General features: G+C 37.5%; 3 protein-coding genes across 3 annotated transcripts in view; all 3 read right to left on the reverse strand.

Annotated features, from left to right (window-relative positions):
* Positions 1-1,734, reverse strand: part of LOC106131717 (uncharacterized) — a 102,876-nt gene extending 101,142 nt beyond the window's left edge. Inside the window, exons 1-2 of the mRNA XM_060951883.1 lie at positions 1,684-1,734; positions 990-1,111 (exon numbers count right to left, since the gene is read on the reverse strand). Coding sequence (XP_060807866.1) covers positions 990-1,111; positions 1,684-1,688 — 127 coding nt within the window. The 5' untranslated portion in view covers positions 1,689-1,734. The remainder of the gene's footprint in view (positions 1-989; positions 1,112-1,683) is intronic.
* Positions 1,735-2,071: 337 nt separating this feature from the next.
* On the reverse strand, positions 2,072-24,708 carry LOC132903416 (patj homolog). Its single transcript, XM_060951709.1, has 5 exons — positions 24,582-24,708; positions 16,962-16,996; positions 11,668-11,805; positions 7,715-7,873; positions 2,072-2,287 (listed from the first exon to the last, which is right to left on the reverse strand). Exons 1-5 carry the CDS (start codon positions 24,706-24,708, stop codon positions 2,072-2,074), a joined length of 675 nt encoding a protein of 224 aa, XP_060807692.1.
* The window catches only part of LOC106131741 (homer protein homolog 2), a 36,531-nt gene continuing 32,600 nt past the window's right edge, over positions 23,212-27,142 (reverse strand). The window contains exons 8-10 of the mRNA XM_060951785.1: positions 25,910-26,025; positions 25,471-25,587; positions 23,212-24,820 (exon numbers count right to left, since the gene is read on the reverse strand). Of these exons, the coding sequence (XP_060807768.1) occupies positions 24,779-24,820; positions 25,471-25,587; positions 25,910-26,025 (275 nt within the window). The 3' untranslated portion in view covers positions 23,212-24,778. The remainder of the gene's footprint in view (positions 24,821-25,470; positions 25,588-25,909; positions 26,026-27,142) is intronic.

Below are 27,142 nucleotides of genomic sequence, written 5' to 3' on the forward strand. Positions count from 1 at the left end.
TTCAATACCTTTATTTTTTTAATCTGACATGAAACAAAGAACGATCACGACCTTACGACTTAGCTCTTGAATCTCAAATACATTTGCAATATCTACTCTTTTCTATGATCTAAAACGGGACTATCTTCGTTGGGAATGGATCCCAGTATCCTAACGTTGCTATCGCTCGCGGAGACAGACAAACCAGTTTATATTGTAACTTGGTTAGTGACGGAATGGATTTATTTTTCAACTGACGAATGAAAGGTTTGGTTTGAGCCAATATTTTTTTTTTTTTTTATTTATTTATGTTCATCAAGGAAAAAGTAAGAATAGAACTTAAACTGAAGAGAAATTCAGTACAAGTGCACTACTTATTTCTAGAAAAATTTCCTCCATTTTTGATGAGAATAGTTATCGCCCGTATCTTCGCTCCAGTCATCTGTGGAAAGCGATGGAGTCCTGAAATGACATCCTTTTTCTATTGGTGCCGTGTGGTTCCCAGCACCAATAGAAAAAAGAATACGTATATAAACGGTTTAAATAAAAAAAAATCCCATTTAGGATAAGTCCGCCTTTCTACATATTCTTCTAAATCCAATAACTGTTTTGTAATATGTAATATTTTTTTTATTTAAATATCTCAACGTACACAAGCTTCTCAAATCTAATATATTTAAACGAGCAATTCTTGTATATATATATAATCAGGATCTAGGAAACGGCTCCAACGATTTTCATAAAAGTTACAGATTAGGGGTTTTTCGGCTCAAGGAATCGATTTATCAAGGTCCTAGGTTCGAGAAAAGCTCGGTTCCCAAGATAAACATTTTAAAAACCGCGTTTTAAGAAACTATATCAGCGCCATCTCTGGTAGACCGAGCAAAGCTCGGTCAACCGGGTACTACAACATAAAATAATTTAAAAAAAAGATAACTTAACTCTAAGCAGGTTATATTTATTATTATGCGCAATAAAAATGTTACAAACAAACAAACAGACAGACTCACCCTGCTCACACACGTAGCCTGCGACTGTTATCCCCAACCCTAGGGCTGAGTCCTTGTTGAGCTGCACCTCGTAACTCAAGGACTCAGGTTCACTTCCCCGCACGGCCATGTCTAGAGGTAACCTGGTGGAGGAGGAAATTTTATCAATAAGTCATGTGGTTTATTTGTAAATGACAGAAAAATGTGTTTTTTTTTACATTCTGTCATTGTTTTAGAACCATGACAGAATGTAAAAATAAAACCATTTTTATTAATTTCACGAATTTCAACGAAATCGAATTTCACGAATTTAGATTCGCCATGTAAAATTTGCTAGCAAAGAAAATTTTAGAAGTCATAATTTTTCGTTATAAATACATACATATAGTCATGTCTATATCAGACAGAACCAACAGCATTGAAAAGACTGAAGGTCACATTTAGCTGTGTGGCTTTATAATGGAATTGATATTCAAATAGCGGCAAATTGATAACCCATCGCTTAAAAAAATCGATTTTTTTAATTTATTCTTTGTTGCCTTTTACGACATCCACTGGAAGAAACGGAGCGGATCTATACTTAAGTGCCGTAAACCATACGACACTAAACAAAAACAAAACTGAAACAGCTTCCAAAATAAATGTAAATTGAAAATCAGCAATTCATTCCGAGTCACCATAATCATGTCGTCAAAGTAACTTAAAAACGAAGTACCTCATGGGTGGTGGTTGCGGGTCGGCCGGCGCTATGATGAGGGGCGGGGGTCGCGGCGCAGGCCCCAGGGCTCCGCGGGGCACCACAGCTACCATTGAGGCTACAGGCTGCAAACATACATACATATAATCACGTCTATATCCCTTGCTTGGTAAACAGAGCCAACAGTCTTCTAAAGATTGATAAGCCACGTTCAGCTATTTGGCTTTAAGATAAAATTGAGATCCAAATAGTGACAGGTTGCTAGCCCATCGCCTAAGAATCCCAAGCAAGCCTACCCTTAGTCGCCTTTTACGACATCTATTTGAAAGAGATGGAGTGGTCCTATTCTTTTTTGTATTGGTGCCGGGAACCACACGGCACATAAAGCTACAACAAATAAAAAAACTTAGAACCACAATTTTTTTTTGAAGGCAGTCAACAATTCACGTACCCTGTGGTGAAGACTCTCCTCGATGACAGTCGGTGGTGGTGACGTGGGCGTGGTGTCCTCACACAGGGCTCCGAAGCCGTCGTGACCAGCTTCCGCGAGGCGCCTCTCCAGGTCCAGGGGGTCGGCCAGGAGCCGTGAGGGAACTATTGGGGCTTGAGACGCGCCGAGCGACTGGGGGAGACAGTTTGGGGTTAGTTTACATACATACATTTAATTAATGCTTTTTTATTATTGTAACTATTGACGTAATTTTTATCGTATTTGTAATTTATTTTAATAGACATTATTGACTTCAACATTTGCATGCCAACTATTGGTGCAACACGCTTGCTCGGTTAAACCTAGACATACTTTTGTCCTACTATGTATTTTTTACCGTGTTTGCCTGCAAATAAATTTATTCATTCATTCATTCATTCACATACATAGATAAAATCACGCCTCATTCCCGGAGGGGTAGGCAGAGACTACCCCTTTCCACTTGCCACGATCTCTGCATACATCCTTCGCTTCGTCCACATTCATAACTCTTCATGCAAGCTCGGCGGTTTCGGGTACTCTTGACCTGACCCTTTACCAGGATGCATACATACACAAAATCACGCCTTTTTCCCGGAGGGGTAGGCAGGTACTTAAGCGAAAAAAGTATGCAGAGATCGTGGCAAGTAAAAGGATGTAGTCTCTGCCTACATACATATAATTACGTCTATATCCCTTACGGTGTAAACAGAGTGAACAGTCATCCAAAGACTAAACGTACTACTGTTTGGCTTAATGATATAGTTGAGATTAAAATAGTGACAGGTTGAGTGCCCATTGCATAAAAGAAGAATCCCAAATATATAAGCCCATCCCTTAGTCGCCTTCGTTGGGGACAGTTTTGTGAACATTTTTGCCGCGAAAAAATCGATCGAATTAAGCGATCTTTGTTTGTCAGGAAAATCTTAGTAAGTAAGTAAGTAAATGCTTTATTGTTCACTTAAGGAGTACATTACAAATATAAAACAGTAGTGCAGTACAAAGGCGGTCTTATCCCTCAGTGGGATCTCTTCCAGCCAACCTGACATTAAGAGGATCGCATACAAAATTGAGGCAAGGGTGAACAACAGGTCATTTACAAGGTATGATGCTTAAGTCTTAAACAATAGTTACATGCAAAATGTTATCTTTTTTTCCAAAAAAAGTACATAAACTAAAAGTAGGTACCTAATTTTTTTCTTAACAAAAAATCTCGTTACGATTCCTGGGCCGCTACGCGTTACCTATTATACTAATGTAAAAAGAAATTGTTTCAAGTGAATTTAATCTACTTTTACGAATTTATCCTTAAATATTTATCGGTGCCGTGTGATTCCCTGCACCAATATAAAAAAAAAATAGGATCACTTTATCTATTTCCCATGGATATCGTAAAAGGCGACTAAGGGATAGGCTTGTAAACTTGGGATTCTTCTTTTAGGCGACGGGCTAGCAACCTGTCACAATTTGAATCTTAATCCTATCGTTAAGTCTAATAGCTAAATGAGGCCTATCAGTCTTTCAAGACCGCTGGCTCTGTCTACCCCGCAAGGGATAAAGACGTGATTATTTTAATGAATTAATGCATTTATATGCCATCTTAATACAACGAGCGGATTCAATCCTACAAACGTCCTATCTTAACTGAGGAACTAAGCAAAATTTGCACAATACAGGTTAAATGTGAAACTTCTGAAATAGCTTTATATAGAGCGGCCGTGACGAAAGCTCGCCGCGACTCCAATTAAGGCAGAACAGCGTGAAGTATAGTGGCCCTGTTATTTTGTTCAAAAACATACATACATACATATAGTCACGTCTATATCCCTTACGGGGTAGGCAAAGCCAATAGTCCCGAAAAGACTGAATGGCCAAATTCAGCTGCTCGGCTTAATGATGTAATTGAGATATAAATAGTGACAGGTTGCTAGCCCATCGCCTGAAAAAAGAATCACAAGTATGTAAGCCTATCCCTTAGTGTCCTTTTACGACATCCATGGGAAAGAAATGGAGTGGTCCCATTTTTTTTTGTATTGGTGCCGGGAACCACACGGAATATTAGATTAACATAAAAATTAAATCGGAAGAAATGTGCAACAGGGTCACATTTACTTATACACCTAACACTGAAGGATATAAACATTTGCAATTATTTATCTATGGTATGTGAAATTAAGTTTGTGAAAGTGCCGTGTGGTTCCCGGCACTAATACAAAAAAGAATAGGATCCCTCCATCTGTTTCCCATGGATGTCGTAAAAGGCGACTAAGGGCTAATAGGCTTACAAACATGGGATTCTCTTTTTAGGCGATGGGCTAGCAACCTGTCACATTTGGATCTCAATACTATCAATAAGCCAAATAGCTGAACGTGGCCGATCAGTCTTTTCAAGACTGTTGGCTCTGTCTACCCCACAAGGGATTTAGACGTGACCATATATATGTATGTATGTGAAATTAATAAAAACTCTCGCGTAAAATCCCGATATACCTCGTGAACGCGGGGATTTACAAGAAATCCTTCCTTAGTGAATGTAGGAAGTATAAACATAGTTTGACGGCCTCTGTGGCGCAGCGGTAGTATGCTTGTCTGTGACACCGGAGGTCCCGGGTTCGAATCCCGGCCAGGGCATGATGAGAAAAGAACTTTTTCTGATTGGCCTGGGTCTCGGATGTTTATCTATATAAGTATTTATTATAATATAGTATCGTTGAGTTAGCATCTCGTAACACAAGTCTCGAACTTACTTCGAGCCTAACTCAATCTGTGTAATTTGTCCTGTATATATTTTTATTTATTTATATAGGTCAGTCAGCCAATAAGTTACCTTTGAGTTTTATACAGGGTGTCTGTAAATAGCGTTACATATTGGAAGGGAGCACTCAGTATCTGATTTTAGTTACAACATACATATCTATCACATCTATATCCCTTGCGGAATAGACAGATCCAACAGTCTCGAAAAGACAGGCCTCGTTCAGCTGTTTGTCTTAATGATGAGCAGTAGCCTTTTAGCCTTTTTAAGACTGTTTACCCTGTCTACCCCGCAAGGGATAAAGACGTAGCTATATGTATGTATGTACTTGACTAACATAAAAGTATATCTTAGAATACCAAAGCAAAATCTTAGAAGTAACTAAATATTGAGGCCAACAGTAATTCACTATAAGGCGCGAAAGTAATTAAACTCATTACGCGATATTTAACACGCAATTAAATTCTGCCAGTCGACCTGCTTCCTAGTTTTAATTGGTTCGTGCATAGAAATTTCTCCAAGACTTCGTGGAAAATATATTCTTGTGCCGCGTGGTTCCCGGCACCAATAGAAAAACGACTAGGACCACTACGTCTCTTTGCCATGGATGTCGTAAAAGGCGACTCAGTGATAGACTTTTAAACTTGGGATTATAATTTCAGGCGATGGGCTATCAACCTGTCGCTATTTGAATCATAATTCTGTCATTAAGCCAAACAGCTGAACGTGGCCTTCAGTCTTGTGATGATATGGTAACTTCTATATCCCTTGTGGGGTAGACAGAGCCAACAATCATCAAAAGACTGAAAGGCCACGTTCAGTTGTTTGCCTCAATGACAGAATTGAGATTCAGATAGAGACAGGTTGCTAGATCATGGCCTAAAAATAGGATCCCAAGTTTGTAACCCTATCCCTTAGTCGCCTTTTACGGCATCCATGGGAAACAGATGGAGTGGTGTATTAGTGCCGGGAACCACACGGCACAATAACAATTGATTAATCTGTCTTCTCCAGCACTGAATATGGTGTTTCTGATTCCGTCAATGCTACGTACAAAATGATTTTATAGCTTGTTGACGAATCTTGACCAACGTACCGATAAACATGGATAAACGTGACCTGGACGCAAGCCAAAAGTAAAGAAACGTCAAACATTGACTAAACAAAGGAACTGCTAACTAACCCGCATGACCAGCTTTAGGTACTGTGACAACTGATTTGAAATCACTACATAGTATAAAACAAAGTCGCTATTTTAGTCTGTTTGTCTGTATGCTTAAATCTTTAAAATTACGCAACGGATTTTGATGCGGTTTTTTTGTAACAGGTAGAGTGGAAGAGAAGGTTTTTATGTATAATAACATTTATAATTTTGCACCCGTGCGAAGCCGGGGCGGGTCGCTAGTTCCGTATAAATCAATGTATCGTTCTACATTCATTCATGTTTTTTTAATGTAGACAATGTGCATTCGTCCACGATTTAGATATAAGAGATCTATATTTGTATTTGACGTCTGATGAAAAGGCTGCAGTGTAGTTTGTTCCGCCGCTTCTTCTACGTACATGCTCTTTGGAAGCGGTAGTAGTTATAATTAGATTTATATGATGTGACGTCAATAAGTGATAACTTGTATCCAATTTTGAAAATAAATCTATTCTATTCTATTCTTTCATAACAATAGTATAACATAAGTAATCTCTCGTCCACATTTCTATTCGAAGTTCGGATATATGTGAAATTGACGTTATTGAAGAAAATGCTGCAGTGCAGTTTGTAACCGCTTCTTCGGCACTGACGCTTTGGAAGCGGCAGTAAACTAAGTCTTAAGTAATTTATTTGACGTCAACCAATGTTGTGAAACCAAAAGATATGACAATTGTTAAGTGATATTGAAATGTCCTATAATAATAATGAAAACTAATTTTGAATATGAATTTGTACCTGTTTACATTTCAAACTATGACCAAGCGTGAAAAAGCCAAAAATATGAAAAACTGCCTCGAATCCTTCACGATGCAATAACTTGGACGCTCCGACAAAGATATCATCAAAAGATTGACACCTTTGACATTTGGTTATAAGGCGTTCTTATTCTCCTCGAGTAGTACTGAAAAGGACATAGGGTACACGCTTCTAATTCTTTCCCGAAGATCTGAGGGGCTGGATCGTCTTCAGTCAGACCATCTCCCTCGGATCCAAGCAGAGCCGACGGTAAAGAACAGCTTTTACAAAATTTCCCTCTTCATGCGCACACGCATACCAAGGAGGATAGGAGGACCAAATGAGTGGCCGCCATCTTACCGCTTCAGCAGCCTTCCACTTAGTCATTACATTAAATATAATCACGTCTATATCCCTTGCAGGGTAGACAGAGCCAACAGTCTTGAAGACTGATAGGCTACGTTCAGCTATTTGGCTTTAAGATATAATTGAGATTCGAATAGTGACAGGTTGCTAGCTCATCGCCTAAAAGAAGAATCCCAAGTTTATAAGCCTACCCCTTACTCGCCTTTTACGACATCCATGGGAGAGAAATGAAGTGGTCCTATTCTTTTTTCTATTGGTGCCGGGAACCACACGGCACTGCCGGGAACCACACGGCACTGAGTCCCCATCAAAAATCTAATAAAAGATACATACATAAAATCACGCCTCTTTCCCGGAGGGGTAGGCAGAGACTACCTCTTTCCACTTGCCACGATCTCTGCACACTTCCTTCGCTTCATCCACATTCATAACTCTCTCCATACAAGCTCGGCGGTTTCGGGTACTTTTTACCTGACCCTTTACCAGGACGTCCTTAATAAAATCATAGTAAAATTACCTGCAACGGCGCAGCGTTGGACGGCGCCGGTCGTGCCACAAGCAATCTGACGCATGCGCCGCACTGCCTCAACACGCAGGCCGCCTGCCGCGCGCACATCCCCACCACCGACACCGCGCCGATGCGCAGGAGCATGTCGCCGCTGCGCAGGCGGCCATCCTGTTCAGAGAGATTTGAAATTGATTTAATTCGTGACGTCAATAAGTGATACCTTGTATCCAATTTTGAAAATAAATGTATTCTACATACATATGGTCACGTCTATATCCCTTGCGGGATAGACAGGGCCAACAGTCTTGAAAAGACTGATAGGCCTCGTTCAGCTGTTTGGCTTTATGATGGAATTGAGATTCAAATAGTGACAGGTTACTAGCCCATCGCCTAAAAGAAGAATCCCAAGTTTATAAGCCTACCCCTTAGTCGCCTTTTACGACATCCATGGGAGTGAAATGGAGTGGTCCTATTCTTTTTTTATTGGTGCACACGGCTAATGGAAAGTGGTGACGTCCGATGAAAATGCTGCAGTGTAGTTTCTCCCGCCGCTTCTTCTACACATGCGCTTTGGAAGCGGTAGTAGTTACAATTAGATTTAAGTGATGTGACGTCAATAAGTGATACCTTGTATCCAATTTTGAAAATAAATCTATTCTATTCTATTCTAATTTCTACTCGTGAATCGTGAAGCCATACAGCTGAATGTGGCTTCACAGTCTATTCGAGACTGTTGGCTCTGTCTACCCTGCAATGGATATAGACGTATTTATATGCATATAACACTTAGTTGTGTGCAATTATGACATAAACAGACGAGCAAACAACCTATAATTGAATGCTCTTAACAATCCGCTAATGGACTATTAATAATGCGGTCAATGTTTACGAGATACTTACCAAACAAATAGACAGGGACTATAATGAAACGTTTTTTTTTATATCATTGGAATTAACATCATCATCATTATAATTATATCATCATTGACGTGTGGTTCCTGACACTTTAGAATAGGACCACTCCATATCGTTCCCATAGATATCGTAAAAGGCGACTAAGGGATAGGCTTATGAACTTGAGATTCTTCTTTCAGGCGATGGGCTAGCAACCTGTCACAATTTGAATCTCAATTCTATCATAAAGCCTAACAGCTTAACGTGGCCTATCAGTCTTCCAAAACTGCTGGTTTTGTCAGCCCCGCAATCGATGTAGACGTGACTTTATGAATTAATGAATGAGAATTCCATAGAGCAATACAACCTGTCCTATAACTGCTCTGAACAATCTGCTAATAGACTGTTAATAGATAATCAATTTTTACGAGAAACCAACAAATGGACCGGAGCTGTAATGAAACGGCGTCAATATGATGAGGGGTTTATTGTTTATTGAGCAATGTAAGCGCCGGTGGGCGAGCAGTTAAGATGTCCGAATAAAATTCGTGGTGCGGTTGAGAGGAACAAGTTCAAATCCAGGCCAGGCCACGTATGAATGACTCCTTTTTGAGTTACGTGCGTTGGTTAGAGTGCTAACTGATAGTTTTGAGGTGTGAGAGACCTGCACATTCAGTCAACTGAATGTGTAACATGCATTCATACAAACATATGGTCACGTCTATATCCTTTTCGGGGTAGACAGAGCCAACAGTCTTGAAAAGACTGAATGGCCACGTTCAGCTATTTGGCTTAATGATAGAATTGAGATTTAAATAGAGACAGGTTGCTAACCCATCGCCTAAAAAAGAATTCCAAGTTTGTAAGCCTATCCCTTAGTCGCTTTTTACGACATCCATGGGAAAGAGATGGAGTGGTCCTATTCTTTTTTTGTATTGGTGCCGGGAACCACACGGCACACTGAATGTGTAACTATATTACAATATGTATTAAGTTCTTCTTCAAAGGATGACAAGGTCAGACGGGAGTAGCTTTATATTCGTGTTCATAAACCTGGCTATTTTAATCCAGAGTCATGGTAAAAGCCTCGTCTTTTCTACCGTGTGGTTCTCGGCAGTGTCGAGTGGTTCCCGGCACCAATAGAAAAAGAATGAGACCACTCCATCTCGTTGCTATAAATATCGTAGAAAACTAGGGACTTTCCTTTTAGGCGATGGACAGATAACAGTCACTATTTGAATCTCAATTCAATCATCAAGCCAAACAGCTGAACGTGGCCAACAGTCTTTTTAAGACTGTTGGCTCTGTCTACCCCTGCAAGGGATATAGACGTTATAATATGTCTGTATCCTCTAAATAGAGGTGAAAATATGTACATATTTTTAACGCTACCATAGTTACCAGCACGGAAGGACGTGCCTATTTCCCAAATCTACTTCTTCATTCATGGAATCTAATATTATATTATATTAATATTTTATAATTATTTTATTTTATATTTTGTGTAGATATAAATATATTTATTATGTTTGACCCCACATAAAGTTCTCAGTCAGACCCAATGGTTGACTGGTAGATAATGCTACCAGCATTAAGTCCGCCAATTGTGCTATACATTTGTATTTTGTGCAATGAAGTTTAAATAAATAAATAATCTGATATAGTGATCCCAGTAACCGATAACGATAACACGGCAATGAAAAGAAGTCAAATGTAATGAGCACACTCAATTCACAAAAACGGCATAACCTCATTCGGGAGATTTCGTCCAAATTTGCATCTGTATCAGCAGATGCAATTGCTACAGAGACAACGTACCCAAAATTTTAATTGTAGTGCTGGAGGATATAATTTTCTCGGACATTGGACCACACAGAAAAGTATATATATATATATATATATATATATTTGGCTTTTGGCTTTGGCCACGTTCATATGTTTGGCTTTATGATAAAATTGACAGGAAGAGAGAGACAGGTGACAGAGAAGAGTGACAGGTTGCTAGCCCATCGCCTAAAAGAAGAATCCCAAGTTTATAAGCCTATCCCTTTGTCGCCTTTTACGACATCAATGGGAAAGAGATGAAGTGGTCCTATTCTTTTTTCTTTTGTATCAGCCGGTCGCAGAAACATCATAATATAATTCTAATTGTGAACAGCTTGCCACTTGATATGGCTCTATCAATCCGTGCAGTTTGTGACCGCTTCTTCTGCACTGAGGCCTTAGAAGCCTTAGTAAACTTATTTTAAGTAATTAATTTGACGTTAACCAATGTTGTGAAACCAAAAGATGATGACAATTATTAAGCGATATGAAGTATCCTATAATAATGAATAAAAATTTTGAATTTGAATCATCAAATCTCAAAGCTGTAGGCAACCTTCTTGGTAAACGCCATAGCAACGGTTGCCATGATGTTGTTTATTAGAGTTATGTCAAAAATATTTTTTATTGTAAAAGTTTCTCAATTTTTATGTTCATAATATAATTATTTTAAACTGATTATTTTCTCCTTCTTTCTTCTGTAGGAATAAATAACTTTTTATATCTATACTTCCTACAAAGCTTATTCTCTGTACGTATCTACTCTATGTTCGAGCGCTCCAAATTGCGATGTGCATTGTTTGCAGTTCTCATTTCCATTTCCGTGTTCAGAATTTCTGCTCATTGGGGTCAAATGGAACTGGTTATAATTTTACAACCACAGAGTCATGAAATCATGCCTCTTTCCCAGAGGGGTAAGCAGAGATTTCTTTCCAATTGCCACGATCCCTCCAAACTTCTTTCGCTTCGTCTACATTGATGTAAGCTCGTCGGCTTCGGGTACTCTTGACCAGAACTTTTGCTAGAACGTCTCCGATTTGATCAAGGTACATTCGCCTTCTCACTCCAACAGTCCCTCTCAATTCTATCATTAAGCCAAATAGCTGAACGGGGCCATTCAGTCTTTTCAAGACTGTTGACTCTGTCTACCCCGCAAGGGACATAGACGTGACTGTATGTATGTATTGTTGCGATACGAGTACATTCGAACACGGACTCTCTTATAGTTGATTCTGATCACTCACCCTGTCAGCCACTCCCCCGGGCAACACGCTCTTGACCACCACCCCAGACGAGCGGCCCCCCACGATACCGAAGGCGAGCCCCGACCCGTCGTTCACCAGCTCCACCACCTCCACCTGGGCCCATTCTCCGAACACCTGCTGTGGAAGAAGATGACATTAGAATCGTAGAAGTGACTTGACTTAAGGTCCTATGTCCCCTAGCTGGGGCAGAGGGCATCCACAGTGCGTCGCCATCCCGCTCGGTCTTGAGCTTCGCGTTTTATTTCGCTCCAAGTCTTCCCTTGCGAATTGTAGAAGTAATTCATTGATATTGTCATGTCTAATTCTCTTTCAAGGTAGTCAGAGACGAAATTCTGAAGAGGTAGGCCACGTTCAGCTGCTTGGCTTTATGGTAGAATTGAGATTCAAATAGTGACAGGTTGCTAGCCCATCGTCTAAAAGAAGAATCTCAAGTTTGTAAGCCTACACCTTAGTCGCCTTTTACGACATTCATACGAAACAGATGGAGTAGTCCTATTCTTTTTTTTTATTGGTGCCAACCCCACGGTAATTACAAATCAGAAATTGGTATCTACGCTTTTTCATTTTTACCTAGTGATATTCAAATTCCTCTACGTTCCCTACCTGATACGCATCAAAATAAGGGATTTCGCCTTCCAAAATATTTAAGAAACTGGGTTACAGCCTTACCCTTGATATCATAGTTATAGATATCAGATTGGAGTCCCAATGTTTGAGTTTACAATTAATAAATAAAAAATAAATATATATGAGACAAATTACACCGATTGAGTTAGCCTCGAAGTAAGTTCGAAACTTGTGTTACGAGATACCAACTCAACGATACTATATTTTATAATAAATACCTACTTATACAGATAAACATCCAAGACCCGGGGCAATCAGAAAAAGTACTTTTCTCATCATGCCCTTGCCGGGATTCGAACCCGGGACCTCCCGTGTCACAGACAAGCGTACTACCGCTGCGCCACAGAGGCCGAATTGATAACATTTACAAACTTTATAGGACACTCGCCCTATAACTAGTACATTCATCTCTTCTTCGCGTGGCTTCGCTGAGCTCATCTACGGTTCTGGCAGAATCATCAGCGTCGCGGTGCCTACGCCTGCGACATTATGCTGAGTCAGGACCTTTTCACTGACCATCATTGTTCGTGGTACATACATGCACATTGCACATTCACATTGTTTATTACTGTTAATTATGTATGTGTCCAACAAATGTTTTGTGATAGTGAATAATGCTTTTATCTATCTTTCTATCTATAAGGTCATATAAGGTCTGATGGCATTCGTGCCTTCTAAATAACGTCCAATCCAAAATATTTACCATGATGCGCTGAATCCGCCTGACGCTCCGTGGCCTGCGCGCGCGAATCTCCGATCAGCTGACTTTCTCCGCCATCTTGTTTACAGACATAAAAGAACTTCAAAATGACTTTCACGCGTTGGTGAGCTATCTCGCGATGCTGCTTTGAGCGTCATAGCTTTGGATCTGTAACAATAGAAATAAATTAGTTATGATCAAATCGTATTTATTGTGAAAACACATGTTTCAAAATGGTCTTCAATTTGTACATACATACATACATATGGTCACGTCTATATCCCTTGTGGGGCAGACAGAGCCAACAGTCTTAAAAAGACTGATCGGCCACGTTCAGCTATTTGGCTTAATGATAGAATCATCAGATCCAAATAGTCACAGGTTGCTAGCCCATCGCCTAAAAAAACAATCCCAAGTTTGTAAGCCTATCCCTTAGTCGCCTTTTACGACATCCATGGGAAAGTGATGGAGTGGTCCTATTCTTTTTTGTATTGGTGCCAGGAACCACACGACACTTTCAATTTGTAAATTTTAATTATTTATTTTGAAAGTTTTTTTGTGAAAATTTCAGTATTCTAGCTATCACGGATTATGAAAGAGTATGTTGAGATGGTTTGGACATGTCGAGAGAATGGATGAGGACAGACTGACGAAAGGAATTTATAAGGCAGAGTTAACTGTAAAAGTGGGACAGTTCCGGCCTTGTCGAACTTTCAAGGAGCTAATTTCGAATGTCTTGAAAAAGAGAGATGTTAGGAGTACGCGTAATCGTCGAATATGCATGAAAAGAGTAATGAGTGTGAAGGAAGCGGGAGAGGTCTGTGAGGATCGTAGCAAGTGGAAATCCATAGTCTCTGCCTACCCCAATGGGAAACAGGCGTGATGGAATGTATGTATGTACGTTTTATGAGGCAAAGCCTGGTGCAGCTTAGTAATAGGTTCTTTTTTTAACTACGGAACCCTAAAAACTGTATCAAAAGAGTAGCGCATGAAAATTCTCAATTGGAAAAGTTTTTCTAAAAATATAACCTACTTACTTAATGTTAGTAACTTCGCATACGGATTCGGAGCAGTAAAATAAAAAGGCTTCATTTTACGACTTTCGAGAGAAGTTTCTTGTACAGCGCTGAGTGTTATGAAGCCTACAGCAGGTTAACGCGAGTTTTATGAATGACTATACATACATACATACATAAAATCACGCCTCTTTCCAGGAGGGGTAGGCAGAGACTACATCTTTCCACTTGCCACTATCTCTGCATACTTCTTTCGCTTCATTCATAACTCTCTTCATGCAAGCTCGGCGGTTTCGGGTACTCTTGACCAGACCTTTTACCAGGACGTCCTTAATTTGATCAAGATACGTTCGTCTAGGTCTTCCCACTCCGACCCTTCCCTCCACACTCTCCTTGTATATCTGAATGACTATTTAAAACTTTATTATGTCATCACATCTGAAAAATAAGCCCAAGACTACGATCTGGATTGGGTGAGTCAGGTTTTCACACGTATCGACCCCGTCTGATCTCCGCAACCTTTGCAGGAGCAACTAAACTGTGTCAGATAATAATTTTCATCCAGTTGCTTGAATGTGCAGGTTTCCTCATAACGTAGGATATTATAGTAGCAACCAATCAATTCACCTGCATAAATCATTTTTATTTTTAACTGATTTTAAACTTTCTTCGTGATTTACGAAACGTCTGAGTTAAAATTAAGGTATGTTATGTGGGTATTTAAATATTAGGTATTTATATATTTAGGTAAGTATTAATTAATTTTATTTTAATCAGAATAATGTGAATATACAACATAACATCACAGTTCATTAGTTTGATAACTAACCGATGCTATTACGGTGAGGGAAAACATCGTGAGGAAATCTGCACATTCAGGCAACTGGGTGTGCAACCATATGATCCAATTCGGGTTAGGTTCCCCTGCAAAGGTTGCGGAGGTCAGACGGGAGTCGTTTCGTGTGAAAACCTGACTCACCCAATCCAGGACTCATGGTCAAGGGCTAACCCCGGGCTCTTCTCCAGAGTGGTGAGGATGCAACCGGGACTATAGCCAGGAGGAAGAAGTGAGATTGTAAGTGTACGTATAAGTAATGCCGTGTGGTTCCCGGCACCAGTACAAAAAAGAATAGGACCACTCCATCTCATTCCCATGGATGTCGTTAAAGGCGACTAAGGGATAGGCTTACAAACTTGATATTCTTTTTTTAGGCGATGGGCTAGCAACCTGTCACTATTTGAATGTCAATTCTATCATTAAGCCAAACAGCTGAGCGTGGCCTATCAGTCTTTTCAAGACTGTTGGCTCTGTCTACCCCACAAGGGATATAGACGTGACATGAATATGTGCATATGCATGTGTACAAGTACGTCCGCTTAGAAAGGATAGATACATACGTACATGCTTAGAAAGGATATCGGAAAATTCCGGTGGGAGCGGGAGATAAAGGGAATTTTTGTAACACGCGGAAGAAGCCACGGGCCCTCTCTAGTCTCATAGTCTCTCCACTTATCAATCAAAGCCTGGACTTGGCGCTGCGCCATTTTACACTTGAATTTATTAATTGACCTTCTTCGGCTATTGATTTATTCTGTTTTCATATTAACATTAATTCTGATTTTTACATACATACATACATATGGTCACGTCTATATCCCTTGCGGGGTAGACAGAGCCAACAGTCTTGAAAAGACTGAACGGCCACGTTCAGCTATTTGGCTTAATGATAGAATTGAGATTCAAATAGTCACAGGTTGCTAGCCCATCGCCTAACTAAGAATCCCAAGTTTCCTTCATCCCAAGACATCCATGAGAAAGAGATGGAGTGGTCCTATTCTTTTTGTATTGGTGCCGGGAATCACACGGCACTAATTAAGATTTATTACTAGTTGTATTCTTGTTGCGGTTACAAACGGCCTTTGTGGTTACGAACCGTTGTTGTTAGGAAACCGTAGTGTATAATTTTAATAAATACTATATTTTTATGTTACATATAATCAATATGCCTTGCCGGGTAGACAGAGCCAACAGTCATGAATATAATATGATAAGCAAACATCAGAAATTGATAAAAGTTATTTCGAAAACAAGTAATAAATAACACTGCTTTCTAACGTGTTTTTTGTGAGTAGCTCGTAGAAGGACCTACGAAAACGCTACGAGCCTTTGGATTAGCTTCCAAAAAGCTACGACACTTGGGATCGGCTACGAAAACGCTACGAGGATGTCTACGATTGTATTAGGTCGTAGTTTAGCGTAGCAACGTAGCGACGCAACGCTACATTCTCGTATACGTATGTAATTAAGAAATCATGTTCAAGTTTTTGTTATTTTTGACAAAGAATATTTATTAAAAAATTCAGATACATATAGCTTTTGACTGAATTAGTTTGATTCTTTTTTTTAATAATTTAGCAATTATTACATATCGTCTCACAGCTCGGTAGCAAAAACATATGCCGATTATATATTTGCTTAAAATCAGTAATTTGTTAACAAATATTAACAAACTTATATTATTCGGTTTTATGTTCCTTAAAATGTGTTACTGATAAATTCGGTAAATTTAGTTATTAAAAGTAACTATTTATTAAAGTAATTAACCTATTAAAAAATATTCTGTTTAAAAAATAAAGGTAAATCTTTCAGTAACGTTACCAAATTAAAAACGGCTATGGAATGGATCTATTCCAAAACAGGAGTACCTACTTGGATAACACGAAGAATCTGTTATCACCTTCCAGGCCATAAAAATACATCGATAAATACTAAATGAAGTAAATAACAACACTTATTACCTTTATTATACTAACTACAAACTTAACGACAACATAAACACGTAATAAACAGGCTCAAGCGGAAAATAAAAACATAAAAAACGTACGCACTAACGCACTGTAATTATATCGATTTGTTATCAAAAACGCACCCGAAAATAATCGACGATCTTCAAATTCCTCTGTTCTACACACAAAACACACTTCATGAAAAAATATTTAAAAAAAAAATTGTCCTTGTGCAATATTGTCGCGTTCTTATTTTAAAATGTATTATTTTGTGCCAGCATTTGGCTGTATGTGCTTGATATCCGCGCGCGCGGGCGTGCGGTGAACGAATCGCGGGAGACTGCCGAATCGGCGGGAAAAGTGACATGCGCCTTGGGAAATCAATGGTACCGGCCAAAATCAAATGGTTTTTGTGGTAACGCGGATTATTCGAAAATCGTTTATCTTAATTGAAGGAGAATCATCGTCGAGATCGACATCTCGTTAAAAGCGCCTGTAATTGTTGAGAATGAAAGGAATTATAAGCGCAGAGGCGGGATCTGTCAAGATCAGAACAATTGGAAATTAATAGTACCTAGTTTCCGAAGTCGTCCTGACCTGAATGGAAAAACAGGCGTGATATATTTTGTTTTTATAATAATTTGAGTGCGTTTGAATCTGCTTGGTGATAAGCAAGATTAGGCCTAAGTTGGTGCACACAAGTTAGTACGTCGCGTCACCATAGACAAGGCTTTATGAAGGTTAACTGGAAATAAATAAAAATACAAAGTAAATCCATATCTTATTTATTGTTATAATATGCATGGTAGCTCACAGCGACTACGGGTCTAATGGAAGATATTACGTACACGTACATTTAGTACTAAGTCTGCGATGCATTTGCTTCAAACATAATAAAAAAAAAAGCTCTTGAATAAATTGAAGGGTCAATTTTTGTGCCTATGACGAATAATGGCAAATAAAAAAAAACAAAATATTTATAAACTTAATTCGTTGCACAAGTTTTACCCTTACAAATTACCATTATCTCTTGTCTCAGTTACATGTTTACTTATAATTTACCATTGGTCACGTTTTGCGATAAGTCGCGTAAATTATTTGGCAAGAAACTATCATAATAGTAGTACATCGCAACTACCTGTTCGATTGAAAATTATGTTCATTTAAAATATTATAAGTAGTTTTAGTTTTAATTTGAGTTCATTTAAATTAAATTTTCTATTTCATTATTTCCATCTATGTTAAATATTTTAAAGTATTGAAATGTTAATAAATCTCAGTGAACTATTAGTTAAAAAAAAAAACTATTATTACTTAAATTGAAATTGAAAAAACAATAAATATTCTAATCAATATTACTATACCAATTGTGGGCTCACAACATAGTATTAAAAACGAATAGACATGCTGTAAAAAATGGCGTGTAGCATATATTTTGAAACACTTTATTGTTTGGGTTTTGGATAAAAACTACCTCAAAAACAAATGCAGCGCAGACTGGCACATAATATATTAAATAATTTACATCCTAAATGCAATTATAATAACATCAGCCCGGTGTAATCTTGGCACTACAGTCGGTGGGTTGCGAAACGAACAAGTTGGCAAACGAGTTTGATGATAAATCGTTAATTTTTGTAGGAAAATTCTTGTTAAAACAAAAATGATTACCTTAAGGATCATGTTAAGTTAATTAAAGTTGGTAATATATTATTTAGCTGGGTATATTTATAATAAATTCAAACCACTTATTATAATGAAAAGATTTAAATTACTTTTGAATATTTATATTTTCGTTATATTTTAACATAGATGTTAAACCCAGCGCCAAAATAATACATACTTAAGTATGTCAAATAATAGAAATTATGAAAATTAACGAATTTTAATGAGCTTGGTAAATCTTTAGATGTCTTTGCTCCTTATTGTAAATTAAAAAATAAACAACCTATTCCACTCTCCCATTGTAATTGCATTGAAAATGTTTTAATATCGGAATTAACACTTACACTAGCCTATACACTCTCAAATACCAACAGATCATTCGGCTCTACTTTACATCTATAACTATATATATAATGTGATAAACAGTTTACATGTACAAATAAATAGTGAGACATCATAACATTAATATTTCTAAAACTATTCATTAATTTATCTAATTAAATTATATGTATGATAATGAATTAGCAACGTAAAGAACATTGGCTAGCATTATTATATTTATATTGAATATTGTTCATTTACACATATTAATAGTTACATTAAATTTGATTATGCCCTTAACAATTCACAATAAAATGGGCAAATATTATTAATTTATAATTACCTTAACATTTAGATATGGTCAAAAATTTAAACAAACGCCAAAATGACCAACAAATAATACTGATAAAATTTCATTTATATTACGAAAAGAATCACCAATTAAAAAATAAATAATATTATTAAAGACTAGAAGAATTAATATCAAATTTTGTTCAAATTTTTGGCCATGTCTAAAAAAATATTTGTTCTACGCGTTAAGGTTATACAAGAATGTACCTTGTTCCATGTTAGATAAAGAGTAAAAATTGATTAACAACGCTTCTATTCAAAAATACACAACAGTAAATGAAATTACCCTGTTTAGAAGACATTGTATATCATAAAAATTGTGTCCTCAGCCTTTTTCAATGATATTTTTTTTAATTTTTATTTTCAAGACAGGCGGTGGATATTAACTATAATGGAACTGCCACTGTTTTGTAAATAAGAAAAAAAATTAAGGTCCTTTTCGGCTAATACATCAAAATGACGATATTTTTTGTCTAAATGCTCACGAATTACCCAAAAACTTTCCACGCTATTACGTTTAGCTGTTAACTTGAATACTCGCGTAATGTTTCACTTTAATATATCACTTTCAACCAGAGACACGTATAAAATTCAGCACGTACTATGTTCCCTGGCAAGAAAAAGTCGTCTTCATAAAGAATGATTGAACATCATTATTTACTTGATGTATCCTGGATGCATCCAAGGAACGTGGTCCACCATTAAACCATGATCTTGGAGTAGACAAATAAAAAATTAACCGTCTATCCCACTGAGAAGATTTTATCTCTGTAGTTCCATGGGACATGTGACACAAACAACATAATCACGACCATATTCCCCTGCGGGGTGACAGAGCCAACAGTTTTCAAAAGACTGTAAGGCCACTTTCAGTCGACTCTTCGGCTTGACACAAACAGAATCTTCTCATTTGTTCCGTCAAGGGACAAGTCAATAAGATCACTGATATTAAGACTAAGCGAATATCGTCTTATCTACAAGACCTAGATCACAGAGCCCAGGATAAGTTTACAGATATTAACTTTGTTTTCATGTGTTTAATTTTGTCAGTGTCGAGTTTAAATCAGTACTCAATACAGAATATTAGAGGAAGCCCGCGTAAAAAAAATTCACATACTGTACCGCCATAAAGAATTTCAGGTTTAGACCCAGCATTTTAGATGTGAAACAGACAGACTTTCGCATTTACAATATTAGCTTCTATTTTTATAAACAAACTTTCGACCACTAATACCCACCGCCTTGTCGAGAAGTAACCACTAATTTGCTAAGGGTTCTATTCGATTCAGGGTTTCAAAATAAAAGGAAAGTAAAAGTTAAAGAGATATTAATATTCCGGTAATTAAGACGGAGATTTAGATGTCAATCTTAACACTACGGGATTTTATACATTACTTTTAAAATGTGGTCACAGTTTTTTCGCGTAATAAGTATTTATACCTAAATTTGAATAATAAATTTAAGAATCTTGATATCACCTCAAAATTGGTGATATCAATATCATGGCAACTCAATAATTGTCTCTGCCTACCCCTCTGGGAGAGAAAATTAAAAGAAGCGCTAATATAAATCGATAATGCATGAACAGTTAATCATAAATCCTACCAACTCAACCTCTCTCAAGAAGTCTCTGCCTGCCCTCCACTTCAGTGAGAGAATGGAAATTCGGCGTTATTAAAAATAATCTTATAAGTAGTAGTAATAGTAGACAAAAAAAAGTCGCTAATATTTAGTCGTGATATAACGTTATTCCCAATTTATTCTGATTTACATTTTTAAATCCTATTCACCCTAGAATGTGATATCAAAACGCATGGGGTCAAAGGGGACTGTTATTCAAAAGTTCTATACAATTTCTCAGTAAATATTCTTGTTTAAAACTCATACTCTCGCAAATAAACTGTGACCACTGGTAAGTTATATTAAATACGGGATAATAGAGTACCCTACACAGTAGGAAAGAGAAACTTAATACTTGTAAACTCTTAAGATAATCACGATTTCTAGGATTACAAGAGAGAAGAGATATAAAGAAAATGCAAATATAATTTACAATTAAAATATAAATTAAAAAGCCCGACTACACTTATAAATATTGGATTTGCGACATAATATAACCCCTAAACTTTCGTTATTATCAAATATTAGTGCTACAGATTATATATTTTACACAAAGTTTATAATTTCGATTATTATTACAACAAAGTTTAGAAGCTATGAACACAAATCCACGATAACATTAAAATGCTACAACATCCCTTAATTCGTAGTCGGTTAAAATGCATATACAGATCAAAATCGGAGGAATAAATACACAGGTAAAAATTACCTCAATTTTATGTAAATCTTTAAAACTACACAATACTTCAATTTATGTTTTCAAAATTTTATATCGTAGCATCAATATTCGTTTAAAATCCCTTTTCACCCCGAAGGGCCCATTCGCCCAGAGGCATATTTTTAAGAAAATTTATTGACATCAATTCACACTATTTAGTTTTAAACTTGCCAGGGTAATTACGTATTTATATTTATAAAGTCTACGATTTATCAAATAGGAAGATCTGGATCATAATTAACAGTTCATGAATTGATGTCAATAAAACCTAAACCATTTTTAGACCGGCGGCAATTACTTTTCCTAGCTCTTTTCCACAAAACATTCAAATCAGCATTCCGTCGGCCGTAAATGATTTAGCAGCTTCTAAGACCTGTAATTCACTAAAACAGTCGCAAATCTAAACAAGTTGCTCAAAGTTAATCAAAAGGGTCAAAAGATCAAAATGGGTCACAGTAAACAACCTTATCGAAAAGACCTTAATAATAACAAAGTGCATTCACCCTTCTGTTTTCCCGATTGACCCTTTGACCATTAAGTTGATCTGTTTTACAAGTCTTACAGGACTTATATTCCAAATTTTTGTTAAAATCTCTCTATAAATACGTATGGAGAGAGAAAAAAACACGAGGTTTTTATTTAAAACGCATCATTTTTAATCATAGTAATTTTAAGTTTAATTCTAATTACATAAATTAGGAAACGTTAGTAGTATGCTAGGATGGCACGGCCCGAACAGGCGAAGTCTCAAGATAGGTATAATTAAATTCGGTATTTCACCGCGCAGGCTATTACGCTAAGTTATGAATTCTAAAGAAGGGAACATTGAGATTAATCCTCGCTTTCAACTAACTTTTTATTTCATAAATCCGGCCTTTGGGTAGGGTTAATAGGAACTTCTTGCTTAATAGGATGAAAAAAAAAAACATGACTGTTTTCTCGAGTAGTTGCGAAAACCTTTTTTTAATCAAAATAAAGCTTAGCTTAAAATTTACTTTGCAATATGTTATATGTGTCATGAAACAGAGTTAAAATAATTCGGTCAGACTGAATATGGTCATTTCGTTACAAGTGACCTAATTTTCATAGTATATTTTACCTACTTTTTAAGTTTTAACCGTACCTGTGGTTTCGCTCACGGCGGACGAAACCAGAGGAACTCGGCTAGTTTTAAAGCGAGGGTGAAAATCAATACTTCACTTAAAATTACAACAAATATTTGGCATACATCGCTGTTGCACGATTTATAGCTATTTTTTTAATAGGTAGATATCAATCAAATTGCAATACGGCCAAAAAAAATAGTGGGGTCAATGGGTCGCCATTTTGCGCTACGACACTACTTTTGTTTTTGGCCGTATCAAACTTCCGCATATTAAGAAACTAGGCTTTGAAAACATATTTACATGGCGTTAGGGCAAAAGGTGGGTTCGTACGAGTTGACTGAATTTAGATATTATAACGCATAATAATCAGACAAATTTTTTTTATTCGAGATGTTTAAAATGGCTCTCGCCATAAGTCTGCCACCGCATGGTGTATGTTTAATTAGAGGTATTTAAAAGAATGTCAAAAACTTGACCAATCAAATTCTTTTTTATCTGTGGTACGACGCTATTGGCTAAATAATTTAAAAGGATTTTATTCTTAGTTTCTTCTTCTTTTATATACCAAAAAAAAAAACAAATAAGTAGTTAACACAGAATCTTGTGACCAAAAAAAAAATTTAATTGTATTTTTATACTAATTTTTTCAGCATTAGTTTTTTAAATAATTAAAGTAAGTATTAATATTTGTGTTCAAAATCCAATATAAGGATTACATTTTCACAATAATCAGTTCTATATCTTCGGACATAACTCTATAAATTAATCTAAAATAAAATTTCAGTTAAAATTATTAAAAAATAATAAGAATCAAATGTACGCAGATACCAAATATGTTATCAGTACACTAGTCCCGGTCGCATCCTCACCACTCTGGAGAGGAGCCCGGGGTGTGCCTTTGACCATGGATCCTGGATTGGGTGAGTCAGGTTTTTACACGAAGCGACTCCCATTTGACCTTCGCGAACTTTGACATTACGCAAACTTACCCATGTATGGATAATAATTACATATTCAATTGCCTGAATGTGCAGAGCAAAATAGTAGTAAGTTATTATTTAAAGTATTTAAGTTATTATATTTACCACTGTATAGTGCTTTTCGCGATCTTGAGATTTATTTAACATCTTTACGGCAACAGATACTAGTTCTTTAAGACACTTCATAGAACAACTTCAATCATTACAATCTCACTATGTGCCATTTCATTTTCATTTTTTATTTTTCATTTTATTCTGCGTACATTTATAGACTTATTATTGTTTACAATTAACTATACTTAAAAAAAAAGAACAATATTCGAGGTATAAAGAGAATATAAATAAATTTAAAAAAAAGTTGTGTTTTTATTTACATTTAGTGAAGATTGTGTGATTAAAACTTATAATTGCACCAAAATTAATAGGATTCGGCGAATGAAATTACATTTTGAAATTCGTGATAGGATTACACTTAATTACCAGTAAAAAAAAAGAACGTTTATTTAAATATTTAGTGTTATCAATATTTTCATTTAATACATGTTCAATCAACGGCAAAGTAACCCAATGTGGTTTTAGTTCTTATTAATAGGATCTCGAGTTCTGCTATTGAATCGTAATTATATGACAGTCTTGCACATAAACTTTTCTATAAATTTCCAAAGGAAGACAAAACAGATAACAAATGAATGTTATTTTCAATGTGGCAGGAAGACTTTAATCGTAAATTTTTGTTCTAAATTCCAATTTTAAAATAATAAAATAATTACCAAGGGATTTTAATTTAATTCTAAATTCAAACATCAAAATCGCCGTGAAAACACAACACACAAATCAAACCCCATTTGAATCTCAACAAATTCCAAATCCAAAAAAATATCAAACGCCGAACCCTGGCCGTCTACAATAAAAAATAACGCGAAACACGGCAGTCAAAAAAACTCGTGCACTTTGCGAAATACCGAGAACACTCATCACTTCTTCGCCTTAACCGTCACATACGTCGGTTCCTCGCCGTCGGCCCGCGTTCGCTGTTGCGTCGCATGTTGCGGCACATGTTGCGGCACATGTTGCGTCGCATGTTGCGGCACATGTTGCGGCACATGTTGCGGCACATGTTGCGTCGCATGTTGCAACAGCAAGGGCAACGCGCGCGGTTTATGCACCGCGGCGTACACCGGCGGCGGTAATGGCGGATCTCATGTTTGCAATGCGGTGTTTATCTCGCGGTGGATCGTGCTCTGAGGAATTATTAATTATTAGTGTAATTAGAAAAAAAAGTGTCCAACTCCTCCTCTTCTTGTGCAGATTTTAAAAGTATATAAAGGGAAAGGCTAATAAACTTTGGATTCATCTTTTAGGTGAGGATAAGGTAGCAACCTGACACTATTTGAAACTCAATTCTATCATAAAGACAGAGATATATCCCGGCAAACGTTGTTATGCCATATAAATTTTTTTCAAGTAATATCTAGTTAGAAAAAAATTATCACCAAAGGGTATGAAAAATAGATGTTGACCGATTCTCAGACCTACTCAATAGGTAATCGGTCAAGCCGTTTCGGAGGAATACGGGAATAACATTGTGACACGAAAATTATTAAATAATATAGGTTGACTAAGCAGATATACAAGGAGAGTGTGGAGGGAAAGGTCGGAGTGGGAAGACCTAGACGAACGTATCTTGATCAAATTAAGGACGTCCTGGTAAAGGGTCAGGTCGAGAGTACCCGAAACCGCCGAGCTTGCATGAAGAGAGTTATGAATGTGGACGAAGCGAAGGAAGTATGCAGAGATCGTGGCAAGTGGAAAGAGGTAGTCTCAGCCTACCCCTCCGGGAAAGAGGCGTGATTTTATGTATGTACACATTTAACAGCTAGCTATATCTCACCAGCTCGTCCAGCTGCCGCGCCAGCTGGTCGTTGAGCGCCTGCAGCACCTGCCTCTGGCCGTCCTGGGCGGCCAGCGCCAGTTCCAGCTGGCTTTGGGCCAGTTTCGCTTCGGCGTCCTGAAAATAATAAGGAAAATTCACAATTTCACCTTTTTCATAGGCAAACCGTGTGGTTCCCGGCGCCAATAGAAAAAAGAATAGGACCACTCCTATTTCCCATGGATGTCGTAAAATGCGACTAAGGGGTAGGCTTATAAACTTGGGATTCTTCTTTTAGGCGATGGGCTAGCAACCTGTCACACTATTTGAATCTCAATCCTATCATTGAGCCTAACAGCTGAACATGTAATATTAATCTTTCAACACCGCTGGCCCTGTCTTCCCAGCAAGGGATACAGACGTGATTATTATATAAATGTATTAGTGAATCACAACACACCTGTTCGCTCTTCCTTGACTTGGTTATCTGCGCCAGTTCCTCATTCTTCTGGGCCAGCTCGGCTTCCAACTGGGCCACACGCTGCCTCAGCTGTTCCACTTCGTTGGCGTCTCCGCCTGCAAATTATGGACAGACAGACATATATATATACTAGAGGCCGCCCGCGACTTCGTCCGCATGGAAACCCTATCAATCCCGCGGGAACTCTGGGATAAAAAGTAGCCTATGTGTTATTCTGGGTCTTCAGCTACCTACATACCAAATTTCATGGTAATCGGTTCAGTAGTTTTTGCGTGAAAGAGTAACAAACATCCAAACATCCATACAAACTTTCGCCTTTATAATAGTAAGTAGGATAATACTAGCGACCCGCCCCGGCATCGCACGGGTGCAAAATTATAAATGTTATTTATTATACATAAAAACCTTCCTCTTGAATCACTCTACTTGTTACAAAAAACTGCATCAAAATCCGTTGCGTAATTTTAAAGATTTAAGCATACAGACAAACAGACTAAAATAGCGACTTTGTTTTATACTATGTAGTGATGACTGTGTGCGTGTAGATATGTTAGAGACGATGATGATGTGCCGTGCGGTTCCCGGCACCAATACAAAAAGAATAGGACCACTCCATCTCTTTCCCATGGATGTCGTAAAAGGCGACTAAAAGATAGGCTAACAAACTTGGGATTCTTTTTTAGGCGATGGTTTAGCGAGCTATCACTATTTGAATCTCAATTCTATCATTAAGCCAAATAGCTGAACGTGGCCATTTAGTCTTTTCAAGACTGTTGGCTCTGTCTACCTGGAAAGGGATATGGACGTGACCATATGTATGTGCGTATGTGTATGTACGATAATGATGAAGACGATAATGGTAGATAACGATTATAATCTCTGCCTACTGCTCAGGGAAAAAGGCGTGATTTTATGTTATGCAGTATACAAAATGGCTGACTGTCACCAGCGAAATAAAATATTGGTCATTAATCTTTTGAACCCTTGCTACATCTGACTAACCTGGTAACCAACTACACTCCCAGGCTTGTCCAAAGCCAGCCAGGCTCTCTTGAAAAACGGCTGAGAGACTTGTATTGTCACTATTAAGAACCCAATACCCTTGCTTAATCATACTAGCATCCTAACCACTAAGCTATAGAATCTCACCTTTGCCAGCAAAATGCGTGGCGCGAGCCACCTCTTCTCTTGAAGTGCGGCTGTCAGTTTTAT

The sequence above is a fragment of the Amyelois transitella genome, chromosome 26 (assembly GCF_032362555.1).
Source record: "Amyelois transitella isolate CPQ chromosome 26, ilAmyTran1.1, whole genome shotgun sequence".
NCBI classification, from domain to species: Eukaryota; Metazoa; Arthropoda; class Insecta; order Lepidoptera; family Pyralidae; genus Amyelois; species Amyelois transitella.

Bases quoted from the DNA above. Each gene is read 5' to 3' on its own strand.
- LOC132903416 (XM_060951709.1), bottom strand. From the start codon at position 24,708: ATGCGACGCAACATGTGCCGCAACATGTGCCGCAACATGTGCCGCAAC. The intron at 16,997-24,581 runs GTATGTGACGGT...TTTTGTGTGTAG, and splicing joins GCCGACGGCGAGGAACCGAC to AACAGAGGAATTTGAAGATC. The intron at 11,806-16,961 runs GTGCGTTTTTGA...CTTCTTCCACAG, and splicing joins AGATCGTCGATTATTTTCGG to CAGGTGTTCGGAGAATGGGC.